Here is a 12856-nt window from a genome sequence, read left to right on the forward strand (position 1 = left end):
CAAATGTGTTTTATCGTGTCTCCCTCCCCAGGCCATTCACGGGCCTAGCCGCTCCGCGGCACGTGGGATCTTTCCGGACCAGGGCACGAACCCATATCCCCTGCATCGGCAGGCGGACTCTCAACCACTGTGCCACCAGGGAAGCCCTGTTTGGGGTTTTTTGATAATGAGTTACATGAGTTCTTTATATGTTTTGGATCTTAACCCCTTACTAGATTTGCAAATATCCTCTCCCATTCAGTAGATTGCCTTTTTGTTTCATTGATGGTTTCCATCGCTGTGCACAAGCTTTTTAGTTTGATGTAGTCCCATTTGTTTATTTTTGGTTTCATTGCCCTTGCCTGTGGAGTCAGATCCAAAAAAATATTGCTGAGACTGTTGTCAGGGAAGTTACTGCCTATGTTTTCTTCTGGGAGTTCTGTGGTTTTCAGGTCTTATGTTCAAGTCTTTAATCCATTTTGAGTTGATTTTTGTAGATGGTGTAAGCTAGTGGTCCAGTTTCATTCTTTTGCATGTAGCTGTCTAGTTTTCCCATCACCATTTGTTGATGAGACTGTCTTTTCTGCATTGTATATTCTTGTCTCCTTTGTCATAGATTAAGTGACCATATAAATATGGATTTATTTCTGGGCTCTCTGTTCTGTTGATCTGTGTCTGTTTTTGTGCTATTACCGTACAATTTTGATTACTGTAGACTTGTAGTGTAGTTTAAAATCAGGGAGTGTTATACCTTCAGCTTTGTTCTTCTTTCTCATAATCAGTTTGGCTATTCAGGATCCTTTGCACAAATCCCCAGGATCCTCTGTACAAATTTTAGGATTATTCTAGTTTTATGAAAAATGTCATGGGTATTTTGATAAGGATTGCATTAAATCTGTAGATTTCTTTGGGTAGTATGGACTTTGTTTTTGAATTTTATTTATTTCTTTATACAGCAGGTTCTTATTAGTTATCCATTTAATACATATTAGTATATACATGTCAGTCCCAATCTCCCAATTCATCACACCCCCACCCCCACCCCCACTTTCCCCCCTTGGTGTCCAGTATGGACATTTTAACAGTACTAAGTCTTCCCATCTATGAGCATGGTGTATTTTTTCATGTTTCTGTCATCTTTAATTTCTTTCATCAATACCTTGTAGTTTTCCAAGTACAAGTTTTTTACCTTCTTGGTTAGATTTTTTCTAGGTAGTTTATTCTTTTTGATGCTATTGTAAATGGATTGTTTTCTTAATTTCTAATAGTTCATTATTAATGTATATAAACACAACAGATTTTTGTTAATTTTGTATCCTGCAACATTACTAAATTTATTTATTAGTTCTGACAGTTTTTTGGTGGAGTCTTTAGGGTTTTCTCCATAAAGTATCATGTCATCTGCAAATAGTCAGTTTTGCTTCCTCCTTTCCAATTTGGGTATCCTTTATTTCTTTTTCTTGCCTAGTTGCTGTGGCTAGGATTTCCAATAATATGTTGAATAAAAGTGGCAGAAGTGTGCATCCTTGTCTTCTTCCTGATTTTAGAGGAAATGCTTTCAGCTTTTCACCACTGAATATGATGTTAGCTGTGGGTTTATCGTATATGCCTTTGCTAGGTTGAGATACGTTCCCTCTATACCCACTTTGTCAACCCATCCTTGCATCCCTGGAATAAATTCTACTTGATTATAGTGTATGGTCCTTTTAATGTATTGTTGGATTCAGTTTGCTAATAATTTGTCAAGGATTTTTGCATCTGTGTTTATCAGGCATAGTAGCCTGTACATTTCTTTTTTTGTGGTGTTTCAGTATCAGGGTTATGTTGGCCTCATAAAATGAGTTTGGAAGTGTTTCCGCCTCTTCAGTTTTTTGAAATATGTTTGAGAAGGATAGGTATTAAATCTTCTTTAAGTATTTCGTAGAATTCACCATGAAGCTCTCTGGTCCTGGTCTTTTGTTTTTGGGGAGCTTTTTGATTACTGATTCAATCACATTACTAGTAATTGATCTATTCACATTTTTTCTTCATGATTCAGTTTTAGAAGATTGTGTGTTTCTCGGAATTTATGTATTTCTTCTAGGTTATCTGACTTGTTGGTGTATAATTGTTCGTAGTAGTCTCTTATGATACTTTGTATTTCTGTAGTGTCAGTTATAGGTTCTCTTTCATTTCTGATTTTATTTGGGCCCCTTCTCTTTTTTTCTTATTGAGTCTGACTAAAGGTTTGTTAATTTTGTTTATCTTTTCACAGAACCAGCTCTTAGTTTCATTGATCTTTTTTTTGTCTCCATTTCATTTATTCAGTATTTCTCATCTGACTTCTATTATTTCCTTCCTTCTTTGTTGGAAGTTTTTTCCTTTCAGCATATTTGAACATATCATGCCATCTCCTTCTGGACCACAAAGTTTCTGATGAAAAATCAGCTGATATTCTTATGGGGATTCCCTTGTCTGTAATTAGTTGTTTTTCTCTTGCTGCTTAAGATTCCCTCTTTACCTTTGACTTTTAACGTATTAATTATAATGTGTCTTGGTATGAATCTCCTTGGGTTCATTTTGTTTGGGACTCTTGGTTCTTGCTGGACCTGAATGTCTGTTTCCTTCACCAGGTTAGGGACATTTTTAGCCATTATTTCTTCAGATAAGTTTTCTGCCCCTTTCTTTCTCTGTCCTCCTTCTGGGACCCCTATAATGTGGGTGTTAGTGCCCCTTTCTCTCTCTTCTTCTGCGACCCCTTAACACCGATGATAGTACACTTGATGTTGTCCCACAGTTCCCTTAAACTGTCCTCATATTTTAAAAATATTTTTTCTCTTTGCTGTTCTGTTGGGGTGATTTCTGCTACCTTGTCTGCCAGGTCACTGATCTGTTCTTTTCTACCATCTAGTCTGCTGTTGATTCCCTCTAGTGTATTTTTCAGTTCAATTATTATAATCTTCAGCTGTGTGAGTTCTGTTTAGAACTTGCTTATATTCTGTCTCTTTCTTGAGTTTCTCACTGTGTTCGTTCATTCATCTTCCAAGTTTGGTGAGCATCTTTAGGACTATGACTTTGAATTCTTTATCGGATAAATCACTTACATCTGTTTCATTAAATATTTTTTCTGGGGTTTTATCTTGTTCCTTCATTTGGAACATGTTCCTCTGCTTCCTCATTTTGCTTGACTCTCTGTCTTTGTTTCTGTGTATTATGCAAAACAGTTACTGCCCCGTCTTGAAGGAGTGGCCCTGTGTGGGAGATGAACTGTATTTTTAACTTTTTCCTAGTTCTTGGTCATCTTATAAACTCTCTCTGTTTGTTTCACTCCCATGGAGTCTAGAAATGCAGTCCCACCCCCATCTGCCTGAGCCTGGTGCTCAAGGAGTGTCCCCTGTGTGGGCTACATGCGATTGTTGCCTCAGGTCATGTCCCGCGAGTGGCATGAGATGGGGTAGGCGTGGCTGCTCGTTGTCCATGTTTGTCAGTGCTGCACACAGGCAGTGCAGGGCCGTGGGGTAGGGGGTACTCACCCACCACCACTGTTAGCAACTTAGAGTGAGAGTGCAAAAAAGTGGCACCCACCAGTGCCATCAAGGTAGAGGGAATTTGTAAAAATGGCATCTGCCAGCATTCTGTCCCCAGAGAGAGTCCCAGCCAACTTCTGCCCCTCTGGTAGATGCTTTAAGATTAGCAAGTGAATCTCCTTCACATATGATCTGGGCTCTTTACAGACTGCTACTTGTTGCTTAGGAAAGAGATGTGGGCAGGAAATATAAATTTTTGTGATGATAATGTTAAAGCCATAATTAGTGAATATACTTATCCAAAGCTTTATGTAGAGTGAAAGAGAACTTGTGGGTGAATCCAGGGATTTGTTGAAGAGCTCTTTGAATATGGAAAAATAGATAAGAACCAGGTCAGTAATAGAAGTAAGTGTTAAAGTGATAGAAACCACCAGTAAGGAAAAGAACATTTCAAGGAGGGTGTGCTTATGCATTCGTGACAAGAAACACTAAAGTGCCATTGAATTGGTAACTGAGAGCTGTTGGTGACCTTGGCAAGAGTCATTTCAGTGGTGTCCTGAGACTCAGAGGCAGATTGCAGTACATTAAGGAGTCAGTGGGAGATTTTAAAGTAGAGATAATTTTTTGGAAGGTTTGCCAGTGAAGGAAAAGAAGAGGGTGGGAGCTAGAAGGGACCGTAGATGCAAAGGAGGGATGATGATGATGACGATGATGATTTTAATAATTAAAGCAGTTTGAGCACAATTACATGCAAAGGGGAAGATGTGGAAGGTACAAGGGGAGGCTGCAGTTGGAGAGGGTGGAAGCTAATGGCTTGGTGGTGACTCATGAACTGATGTGTGCTTGGCTGTTTTGTGTATAGGGGTGGCAATACTGCAGAGAAGCATCTGACTTTATGCCCCCTTCTATTCGTCAGACATCCTCATTGCCTCCCCCCTGGGCTTGAGGACCATCATTGGTGGAGAAGGAGAGAAGAAGAGAGATTTTGACTTTCTGTCTTGTATTGAGCTTCTCATCATTGATCAAGCTGACATTTACCTGATGCAGAACTGGGAGCATGTCTTGGTAATGCTGGTCATTAACATTTAGAGACAAGAAGCTCAGTGGTTTGAGTCTGAAATGGTTATTAAAGTCCAGATTAAAACTCAGCTTGGAAATGGAAATATTCCACATTTTCCAATTTGAAAACGGGAAATGTTGTCCCCTCTTCTACCCACAAGTTGGTCAGTAAAGTATCCAGAAAGATTAAAATTCTTGTCAACATTTTCAAATCTCCAGAAAAGATTTCTTCCCCTTAAAAGTTGCTTCTAGTAATAGACCAGTTTAGTGTGGTTGGTTGGTTGGTTGGTTGGTTGGTTGGTTGGTTGACTGATTGAAATCCCTCCTCACCAGGAATGTTTTTATCTAAAATAGTTCCTCCTATTTATGCTCGTTCTCTTTTGTTTGGTCTTCAGTGGAGATGGGAAAACATTGCTCATGATTTCTTAATTTGTGATGTTTTACAGAGAAACGTAAGATGTTTTTGTCCCCCTACTGTAATTTGTAGTATAATTTTTTTCTCCCTCTCAACATACTCTGCAATGTTTTGGGGTTTAGGATTGTGCTTTGGAACAATCCTCATCACAGAACTATAGGTTTATTTTTATAAGGCATGTGAGCATTTACCTTTTCTACAACCCCAGGACTTGGAGTAAGTTTGGGACAGATAAAGGGGAGTCCTTATTTATAAAGTAGGGAATAAACTTATGGTACTTGTGACCCTTCAATATACATTACAAGGTAAAAATATGATTAAAATAGAACAGGCATGTCGATGGTTGAGTCATCTTTATTTTGAGCAAAAGGCACATGTAGTCACTCAGGGAATTTTCTAACGTTTTGGGAACCAAGTCATGGAAGGACAGCAGCTCTGTTTTCCGTGTCATTTCCCTTCTTGTCCAAGTCCGGAACTGAGTTGCTTACAGAGTGACCAGAGTGGCATTTCAGAATTTCCTTGAAAAGAAATATTCTGTATAGGTCGCATCTTGATCCTTTTTGAGAGATCCACAAGGTGGCCAGTTTGAGCTTTTCTTCTTGTTCGCTTGACTCTGGGCAAGTCACTCACCCATCTGAGCCTGTTTTCTTGCTGTAATTTGGGAGATGATAGTATCTACTTCATGGGGTTAAATAAGATGATGGGCTTATAGAGAGGTTAGCAACGCCCAGCAGGTAAGTGTTCAATAAGTATTAATGGAGTATTACTTCTGCTCAAAGCAGTTGATGAGCCACATGAACCTACTGCCCTTGGACTCACATGGGGTGGACTTTTCTCGAGTGCGCATGTGGAACCTCAATAATCGGTCCAAGTACTATCGTCAGACGCTGCTGTTTGGGGCCCTGCAGGATGCCCAGATCAACTCTGTGTTCAACAAGTACTGCGTCAATGTGCAAGGCCAGGTGGGTTCTCTCCTTCTTTCTCTGAATTTTCATGAAGTATTGTGTATTGTTTGGGTCATGAGGCAGAAGGAGAGGACAGCATTTGGTCAACAATGGGGATAGCTCACTTCCTAATGTTCTCACTGACACCTGGCAGGTGGCTGTGAGGAACGTCCCGATGACAGGCTGCATCAGTCATGTCCTGGTGCAGCTCCCACATGTCTTCCCGAGGATGGAACCTGAAAACCTAGCTTCAGTGATTGATGCCAGGTACCCTCCCCTGTCCCATTGGATCCCTGGGGGTCACAGAGAGGGATTTTACTTGGGCATTCAAATTTAGAATTGTATTCCACGTTGGCTTTCTTAGTTACTGTTTACGAAATGAAATGAGATAACTGAATCCAATCATGCCATTGACAGAGGAGGACACTGAAGGCCAGAGAAATGGTGTGTTGTCCTAGTTCCAATAGTTCTCTGACTTACTTCACTCTGTATGACAGTCTCTATGTCCATCCACCTCACTACAAATAATTCAATTTCATTTCTTTTCATGGCTGAGTAATGGACGTTGACACTTTAGAAGATTACAGGCCAGTTACTTTGGGTGGTGTTTCCTGTCAGATTAGGTTAGGTTAGGTTTAGTTTATGCATCTTTGGCAGGAGCAGCATAGAAGCAATGCTGCGTCTTCCTCGCTGCATCTCTTCAAGCGGTGCATGATTTCCACCTGTCCCATCATTATGACACTAACTGACCACTTGTTTAAGGTGGTGCTTGCCAGACTTTTCCACTATAGAATCACTTATTCCCCCTTTATTAATTTATATTAATATTACAAGTATGGATTCTTCAGTTTGTATTCAGTGGGTTGTAATTGGTTATTATCGTTATTCCTTTAGATGCTTAAATGGTCTCTGATGTGGCCAGCAGGAACACCTTCAAGCTGGCTCCTGTGTCGTCTTGACACATCCCCCTTTAACTTGGGCATTTCTTTATTTTCTGACACTATAAGACATTCCAAGTTTGTCTTGTACTTTCCCTATTCCAGCCCTGCTTGCTTTAGTGGAAAATTATCTTAAAGCGAAGATTTGAGTGCTAAGTGTACCCAGTACTGTTGTGGAGCCACTGGTCCCAGGCCATCTCAGTGGTCAGAGTTTGGGAATATCTGCATGTGTGTATATGTATACACATACCTATGTGCCCATGACATCTAAATTTATTTCTGTATCCATATATTGAAAACCATGAATTTATACCTTACCTCCAATTTCAGACTAACAACACAGGGTTCCTTTTGTTTTCTCCCTTTCCAAACTTGTAACTCCCTTGTCAGATAGACATGTGGCTCCCATTAGGCTCAGTGGAACAACCCATATTGGTACAGATTTTCTTCCTCTTGGACATGCTTAAAATTGCTCATCAAAAAAAAAAGTGAAATCACTTTTGGGGTACTTTTCCTGCTAGATATTTAAATAGGCATTTTTATTTGTCTCTCAACATGGAGAGTAGAACTATTCATTCCATATATAGATGGGTTCCTAAAGTTTTGCAAATTTATAGGCTTAAGCCAGCCAAACTCATGGTACAAAGAACATTTTCTTAAATATATATTTTTAAAATGGAGTACAGTTGATTTACAATGTTGCATTAGTTTCAGGTGTACAGCAAAGCAAATCAGTTATACATGTATCCACTCTACAAAGAATTGTCTTATCCATAGAGTGCCCTGTGGTTATTGGCATATTTGTGCTGTGTTTACCATAGAGCCTGTGTATTATGAGAAAAGAAACGAGTTATTTGCCTAGTTCAGAGATATGAGGAAGAAGGGACTCTGATTACCCCCATCTTCTATTTCCATATTCTTTTCCCTGTGAATTGTAGCTAATTCATGGCTTTCATTATCACTATTCACAAGACTCTCAAATCTCCATCTTCTCTGGACCTCCACTCACATGTGAGCCTGGATTTCAAGTCTATGTATAGCCCCAGAAATACATGTCTTTTTTTTAAGCATCCCTACTGATTTTAATGCTAGCTTGTAGCCAGCTAACTGCTTCTCGCCTACAGAGAACACTGAGGGTTTCAAGTGCGAACCAAGCAGTATTGCTTCTGTTCCTGGCTCAGCACCTGGGAAAGAAGGTAAGCCTCAGCAGTGGCGCTGGCTCCTGAGTTGATTGCAAAGAGTTGACTTTTTGGAGTGGTTTCATCAAAAGCATGCCTTAACGTCAGGTCTCTCACACAAAATAAGGGAGAGAAGAGGGTCTACTGGACCACGGATAACAACACCTGAGCTGGAATTATACACAATCTTGATATTTCTTAGCAAGGCTCATCTTCAGCAAGCAAGTACCTATATAGTGCTGGTAGAAAACAGACAAAGGAATGGTCCCAATCCTGGGAAGAGGTAGAATTTTAAGGTAGGAAGAGGAACTTAACCAGAAAGTAAGAGTTTTAAACTTTTTTTTTTCTTCCCATAGTAATAACAACTTAGCACTTTTCTCTTTGAGGGGAAAAAAGCTTTGAGTCATGAATGCTTTCTGCAGCTGGCTGCACCATATGCAGTATTCAAAAGACAAGAACTAGCTAATCATAGAGAACCAGCGGCAGCTTAACAGCCCTCTGCTGGCTTCCAAAGGGCTTATAATTGAGTGCAGATGGTCCCGGCAGGATGGGTATGAATCCCTGCTGACTCCTCACATCCCAGAGGGCCAAGGGGGGCTCATGAAGCCTCCCAGCCCTGATTGTGCCCTCGTGGGAGCCACTGAGGAAGGAGGGGAGGCAGGTGGTGTGAGAGCCTGCTGGCTGCCTCCTGCCCAGCCTTCCCTTGGCTGTGTGGACAGATCTTCAGGCTGCAGAGTGTAGCTTTGATGAGTCTAGGGTCTCAAGATTATAGAAGTCCTGGGGTAAGGGAGCAGGGTTGGGGGTTCTTTATACTCATTGGAAGAGCCTCATCGTGTAACCTGCAGGTGGCTGCAGGGCGCCAGAGCCTCACGGAGGAGGGGTGTGGTGGGCACTGCACAGACTGCTGCTTTCAGGGAGCATCCTCCTGGGGGTGGGGCCCTCACAGCCGGCCCGGCCTCTCCTTCCCATCTCTTTCCCAGCTTCTCTCTTTAAAGGAGTCATGGTAGTCATCCTTGCACCATTCACAAAAAGCTTTTCTGGCTTTTCTAGCTAAACAATTCTAAACAAATTTCAGTCTCATTCAAAAAAAGAACTTTTCTAGCTAAGTAGAATTCTAAACAAATTTCAGTCTGCTTTTAATACCAGAGTCAGTGAATTGGGAGTAGATACACAGATAATCCAAGATTCATGTAGTCTTTGGAGGGAGAAAGAGAGAATGAACCTACCACGTCTAGCTGACAGCACAAGGTGCATTTCTTTCTAAAGACTTGTATTTCTTCCTCTTATACCATATGCTCTAGCCAGAGCTGCAGTAAAATTCTATGTATTTTATGTCCTGTTTCTGAGCTGAACACGCGTTCCTATCCCCTCATCGATTGCCTTGTTTCTGTGAGGACCCTCCTTTCTTCAGATGTGGGAAGGAGTTCTCTCTGCATTGCTTGCATTTCGGTATAATTCCTGGATTTGCCTTTCACCTCTGGCCACGTTGCCATCATTCCTGTGGGAGGTGAGAGCATGAGAAAGAACAGAGGTCTGGACGTCAATCAAACGGGCTGGCTGTCTCAATAGTTAAGAGTCCTATGCGCCAAAGGAGTCAGGGCTGAGACTGGATTGCTACAAGGCTTGCTCGCCCTGCACAGAGAAATCTGAACCTGGTGGGCAGCTCCACCTAGGTGTCACCCTCACTGCTGGGCGGAACACCTGCACTTGCTTGTCCTCCTGGCTCCCACAGTGGGCGGGGCATGGCACAGGCCGGGCCAAGTTGTCATGGTCTTCAGGCTTGGGCCTCTGCAGCTGGCTGGGACTGGTGGGAGCTGTAGCCTCAGCTGACAAGGGCAAAGAAGGCAGTCTTTGCTGCTTGGCTGATTTGGAAGCTGTGCCGAATTCCTGCCCATCTGTTCTCCCAACTGAGCCAAGGCCAAAGCTGTCTAGCTCTTGCCAACCCAGGGAATGACATGGAGCCCTGTGTCCTGCAGCCCTCATTCTCACTGCACCCTGCAGCCCCTCTCATCTGTCAGTTTGACTCCCCACAGAGATGGCCCTGGGCTCACAGCTGCTGTTTGCCCACAGATGTTCATGGATTTCTGCCTTTTGTGTTCATCATTTTTCAAAACCGGCCCTGAGCTGGGTGCTGACACCAACATTACCACCAACCCACTGTGGCTCTGTGCAGGTCCTCCTGGCCACCTCTCAGCTTTCTCATCTTTAGAAAGCGGGGTACAATCTCCACTATCCTGACAGAGGGACATGAGAGAAAGTAGAAGAGACTGCTGTTGTTTGCCCTGTACTCGCCTCCTACTTCCCTAGTAAGAGGACCCTGGATTTTATTGGGTGACAAAGTGCCCAGTCCCCCTTGCGGTAGGGTGTGGCCAGGGAAAAGAGCACTAACCTTGGGGCAGACTCTTAGGAGAGCTCTTTGAAACTGGTAGGAACACCACTTTTTCCTCTTGTTCTTCCCTTTTTCCTGCCTGCAACACAGAAGTGATGGTGGAGCCAAAGGGCAGAAGGAGCCTGGCTCTCAGGTCATATCCTGAAGCTGCATCCCAGCTCTGCATGGTCTCTCTTCACACTTTTCTGTGAAAACCTAAATCCCTCATTTGTTTCAGCCACTGAGGCCAGGCAGTATTGTTGGCCTCAGGCTGTATTGCCAAGTCCTAACGGCTACAGAGGACAAAAATGGGATCACAAGTCCTGAAGTCCAAAGGCTCTGCCTATTCTTTCTTCTTTCTTCTTGTCTCTGCAGGAACCAGCATAGAGACTGTGCTTCAAGGTTGACGCCTGGCCATTTGGTGACAGTGCGGAGTGAGCGCTAAGACGTGTCTGGCTTTGTGCCATCACTTCCGTCATCTCCAACCCAACTGGATCTGTAAGAATGAGGGAGGACATATGTCTCCTCATAGGGTTTATGGAAACTGATGGTGGCAGAAAAATAACTGGCAAGAAAACAGACTTCAATTCTCTGAAAGTTGGCGACCACCTGTTTTTCATTTCTTCAGGTGTATTTCAAAGCAAAACTAGGAAATGGGTCCAGATCCCCAGTTTGGCAGCAACTTAGAGGTCTTGTGGTCCAATCTGCTGCTTGACCCCTGAGTCGCCTATAGGTTGTCTCTGAGAGGGAGATCAGCTCAGTGCGTCGTGACCACCTAGAGGGGTGGGAGGGAGAAGCAAGAGGGAGGGGATATGGGGATATATGTATATGAATAGCTAATTCACTTTGTCATACAGCAGAAACTAACACAACATTGTAAAGCAATTGTACTCCAATAAAGATGTTAAAAATAAAAACAGGACTATCATACAGAGTGAAGTAAGTCAGAAAGAGAAAAACAAATATATATTAACATATGTGGAATCTAGAAAAATGGTATAGATGATCTTATGTGCAAAGCAGAAATAGAGACACGGATGTAGAGAACAAATGTATGGTTCCAAGGGAGAAGGGGTGGTGGTGGGATGAATTGGGAGATTGGCATTGACATATATACACTATTTTTTTAATACTTTTTTAAACATCTTTATTGGAGTATAATTGCTTTACAATGGTGTGTTAGTTTCTGCTGTATAACAAAGTGAATCAGCTGTATGTATACATATATCCCCATAGCTCCTCCCTCTTGCGTCTCCCTCCCACCCTCCCTATCCCACCCCTCTAGGTGGTCTCGAAGCACCGAGCTGATGTCCCTGTGCTATGCGGCTGCTTCCCACTAGCTATCTGTTTTACACTTGGTAGTGTATATATGTCCATGCCACTCTCTCACTTCATCCCAGCTTACCCTTCCCCCTCCCCATGTCCTCAAGTCCATTCTCTATGCCTGTGTCTTTATTCCTGTCCTGCCCCTAGGTTCTTCAGAACCATTTAAAAAATTTTTTTTTCTAGATTCCATATATATGTGTTAGCATACGGTATTTGTTTTACTCTTTCTGACTTACTTCACTCTGTATGAGTCTCTAGGTCCATCCACCTCACTACAAATAACTCAGTTTCGTTTCTTTTTATGGCTGAGTAATATTCCATTGGACATATATACACTATTAATACTATGTATAAAATAGATAACTAATGAGAACATACTGTATAGCACAAGGAACTCTACTCATTGCTGTGTGGTGACCTAAATGGGAAGAAAATCCAAAAAAGGAGATATATGTACATGTATAGCCGATTCACTTTACTGTACAGCAGATACTAACACAACATTGTAAAGCAACTATATGCCAATAAAAATTCATTAAAAAAAATAACAGGATCTGAACCCAGGTAGTATGATTCCCCCAAACCCACATTGTTTTTCACTAGTTGATGCTTCTCTAAAACAAAAACAAAAAAGCACTCAATAGATTGTAGCTATTATTATTACTACCCCTTTAAAAGGAGAGATCTGAAATTGTTGAACTCTTAAAAAGACAGAGGATTATAATGCTTTCTTGGTGGTGGTAGCCTTGTTATAAACAAACACTAAGTTGTTTTGTATGCCATCCTTCTGGATTGTATGACATTCTAAAGGGCGGTCTAGGCTTCTGAGAAGCTTAATGCCTCATATAGCAGATGATTATTGAAGGCATATTTTTAACTTGTTTGCTCTCTGTTTATCCTTGGTCCATCGAGCTTTACCCAGGGAAATTAAATTCTTAATATCAGGCCAAATAAAAATTAAGAAGATACCTTTTCTTGAAACATGCACCTACACGGAAAAGCAGCATAACAGTGTTTAAAATCATGGACACTGAAGCAAGGCTTCAGGCCTGGGTTCAAATCTTTGCTTTGCTACTTTCTAGTGATTTTTATGAAATTCCTTTAACTCTCTGTGTCTCAGCAGCCACATCTGTAAAATGGGCT

General features: G+C 41.9%; 1 protein-coding gene across 4 annotated transcripts; it reads left to right on the top strand.

Moving 5' to 3' along the window:
- The first annotated feature begins 3813 nt into the window (after positions 1-3813).
- LOC308611411 (U3 small nucleolar RNA-associated protein 25 homolog) lies at positions 3814-11528 on the top strand. 4 transcript variants are annotated; one of them, XR_014014897.1, is made up of 5 exons: positions 3814-4550; positions 5739-5921; positions 6058-6170; positions 7966-8037; positions 10763-11528. XR_014014897.1 is itself a non-coding variant. In XM_081260205.1 (4 exons), exons 1-4 carry the CDS (start codon positions 4527-4529, stop codon positions 7973-7975), a joined length of 330 nt encoding a protein of 109 aa, XP_081116331.1. In that variant the 5' UTR covers positions 3814-4526; the 3' UTR covers positions 7976-9142. The 4 variants fall into 4 exon arrangements, 3 of the variants coding, with proteins under 3 accessions (XP_081116331.1, XP_081116330.1, XP_081116329.1); XM_081260205.1 differs by lacking the exon at positions 10763-11528 and having other exon boundaries at positions 7966-9142; XM_081260204.1 differs by lacking the exons at positions 7966-8037; positions 10763-11528 and having other exon boundaries at positions 5742-5921; positions 6058-6316.
- The last annotated feature ends 1328 nt before the right edge of the window (positions 11529-12856 follow it).

The sequence above is a fragment of the Mesoplodon bidens genome (assembly GCF_964165515.1).
Source record: "Mesoplodon bidens genome assembly, contig: HAP1_SCAFFOLD_326, whole genome shotgun sequence".
In the NCBI taxonomy this organism is placed as follows: Eukaryota; Metazoa; Chordata; class Mammalia; order Artiodactyla; family Ziphiidae; genus Mesoplodon; species Mesoplodon bidens.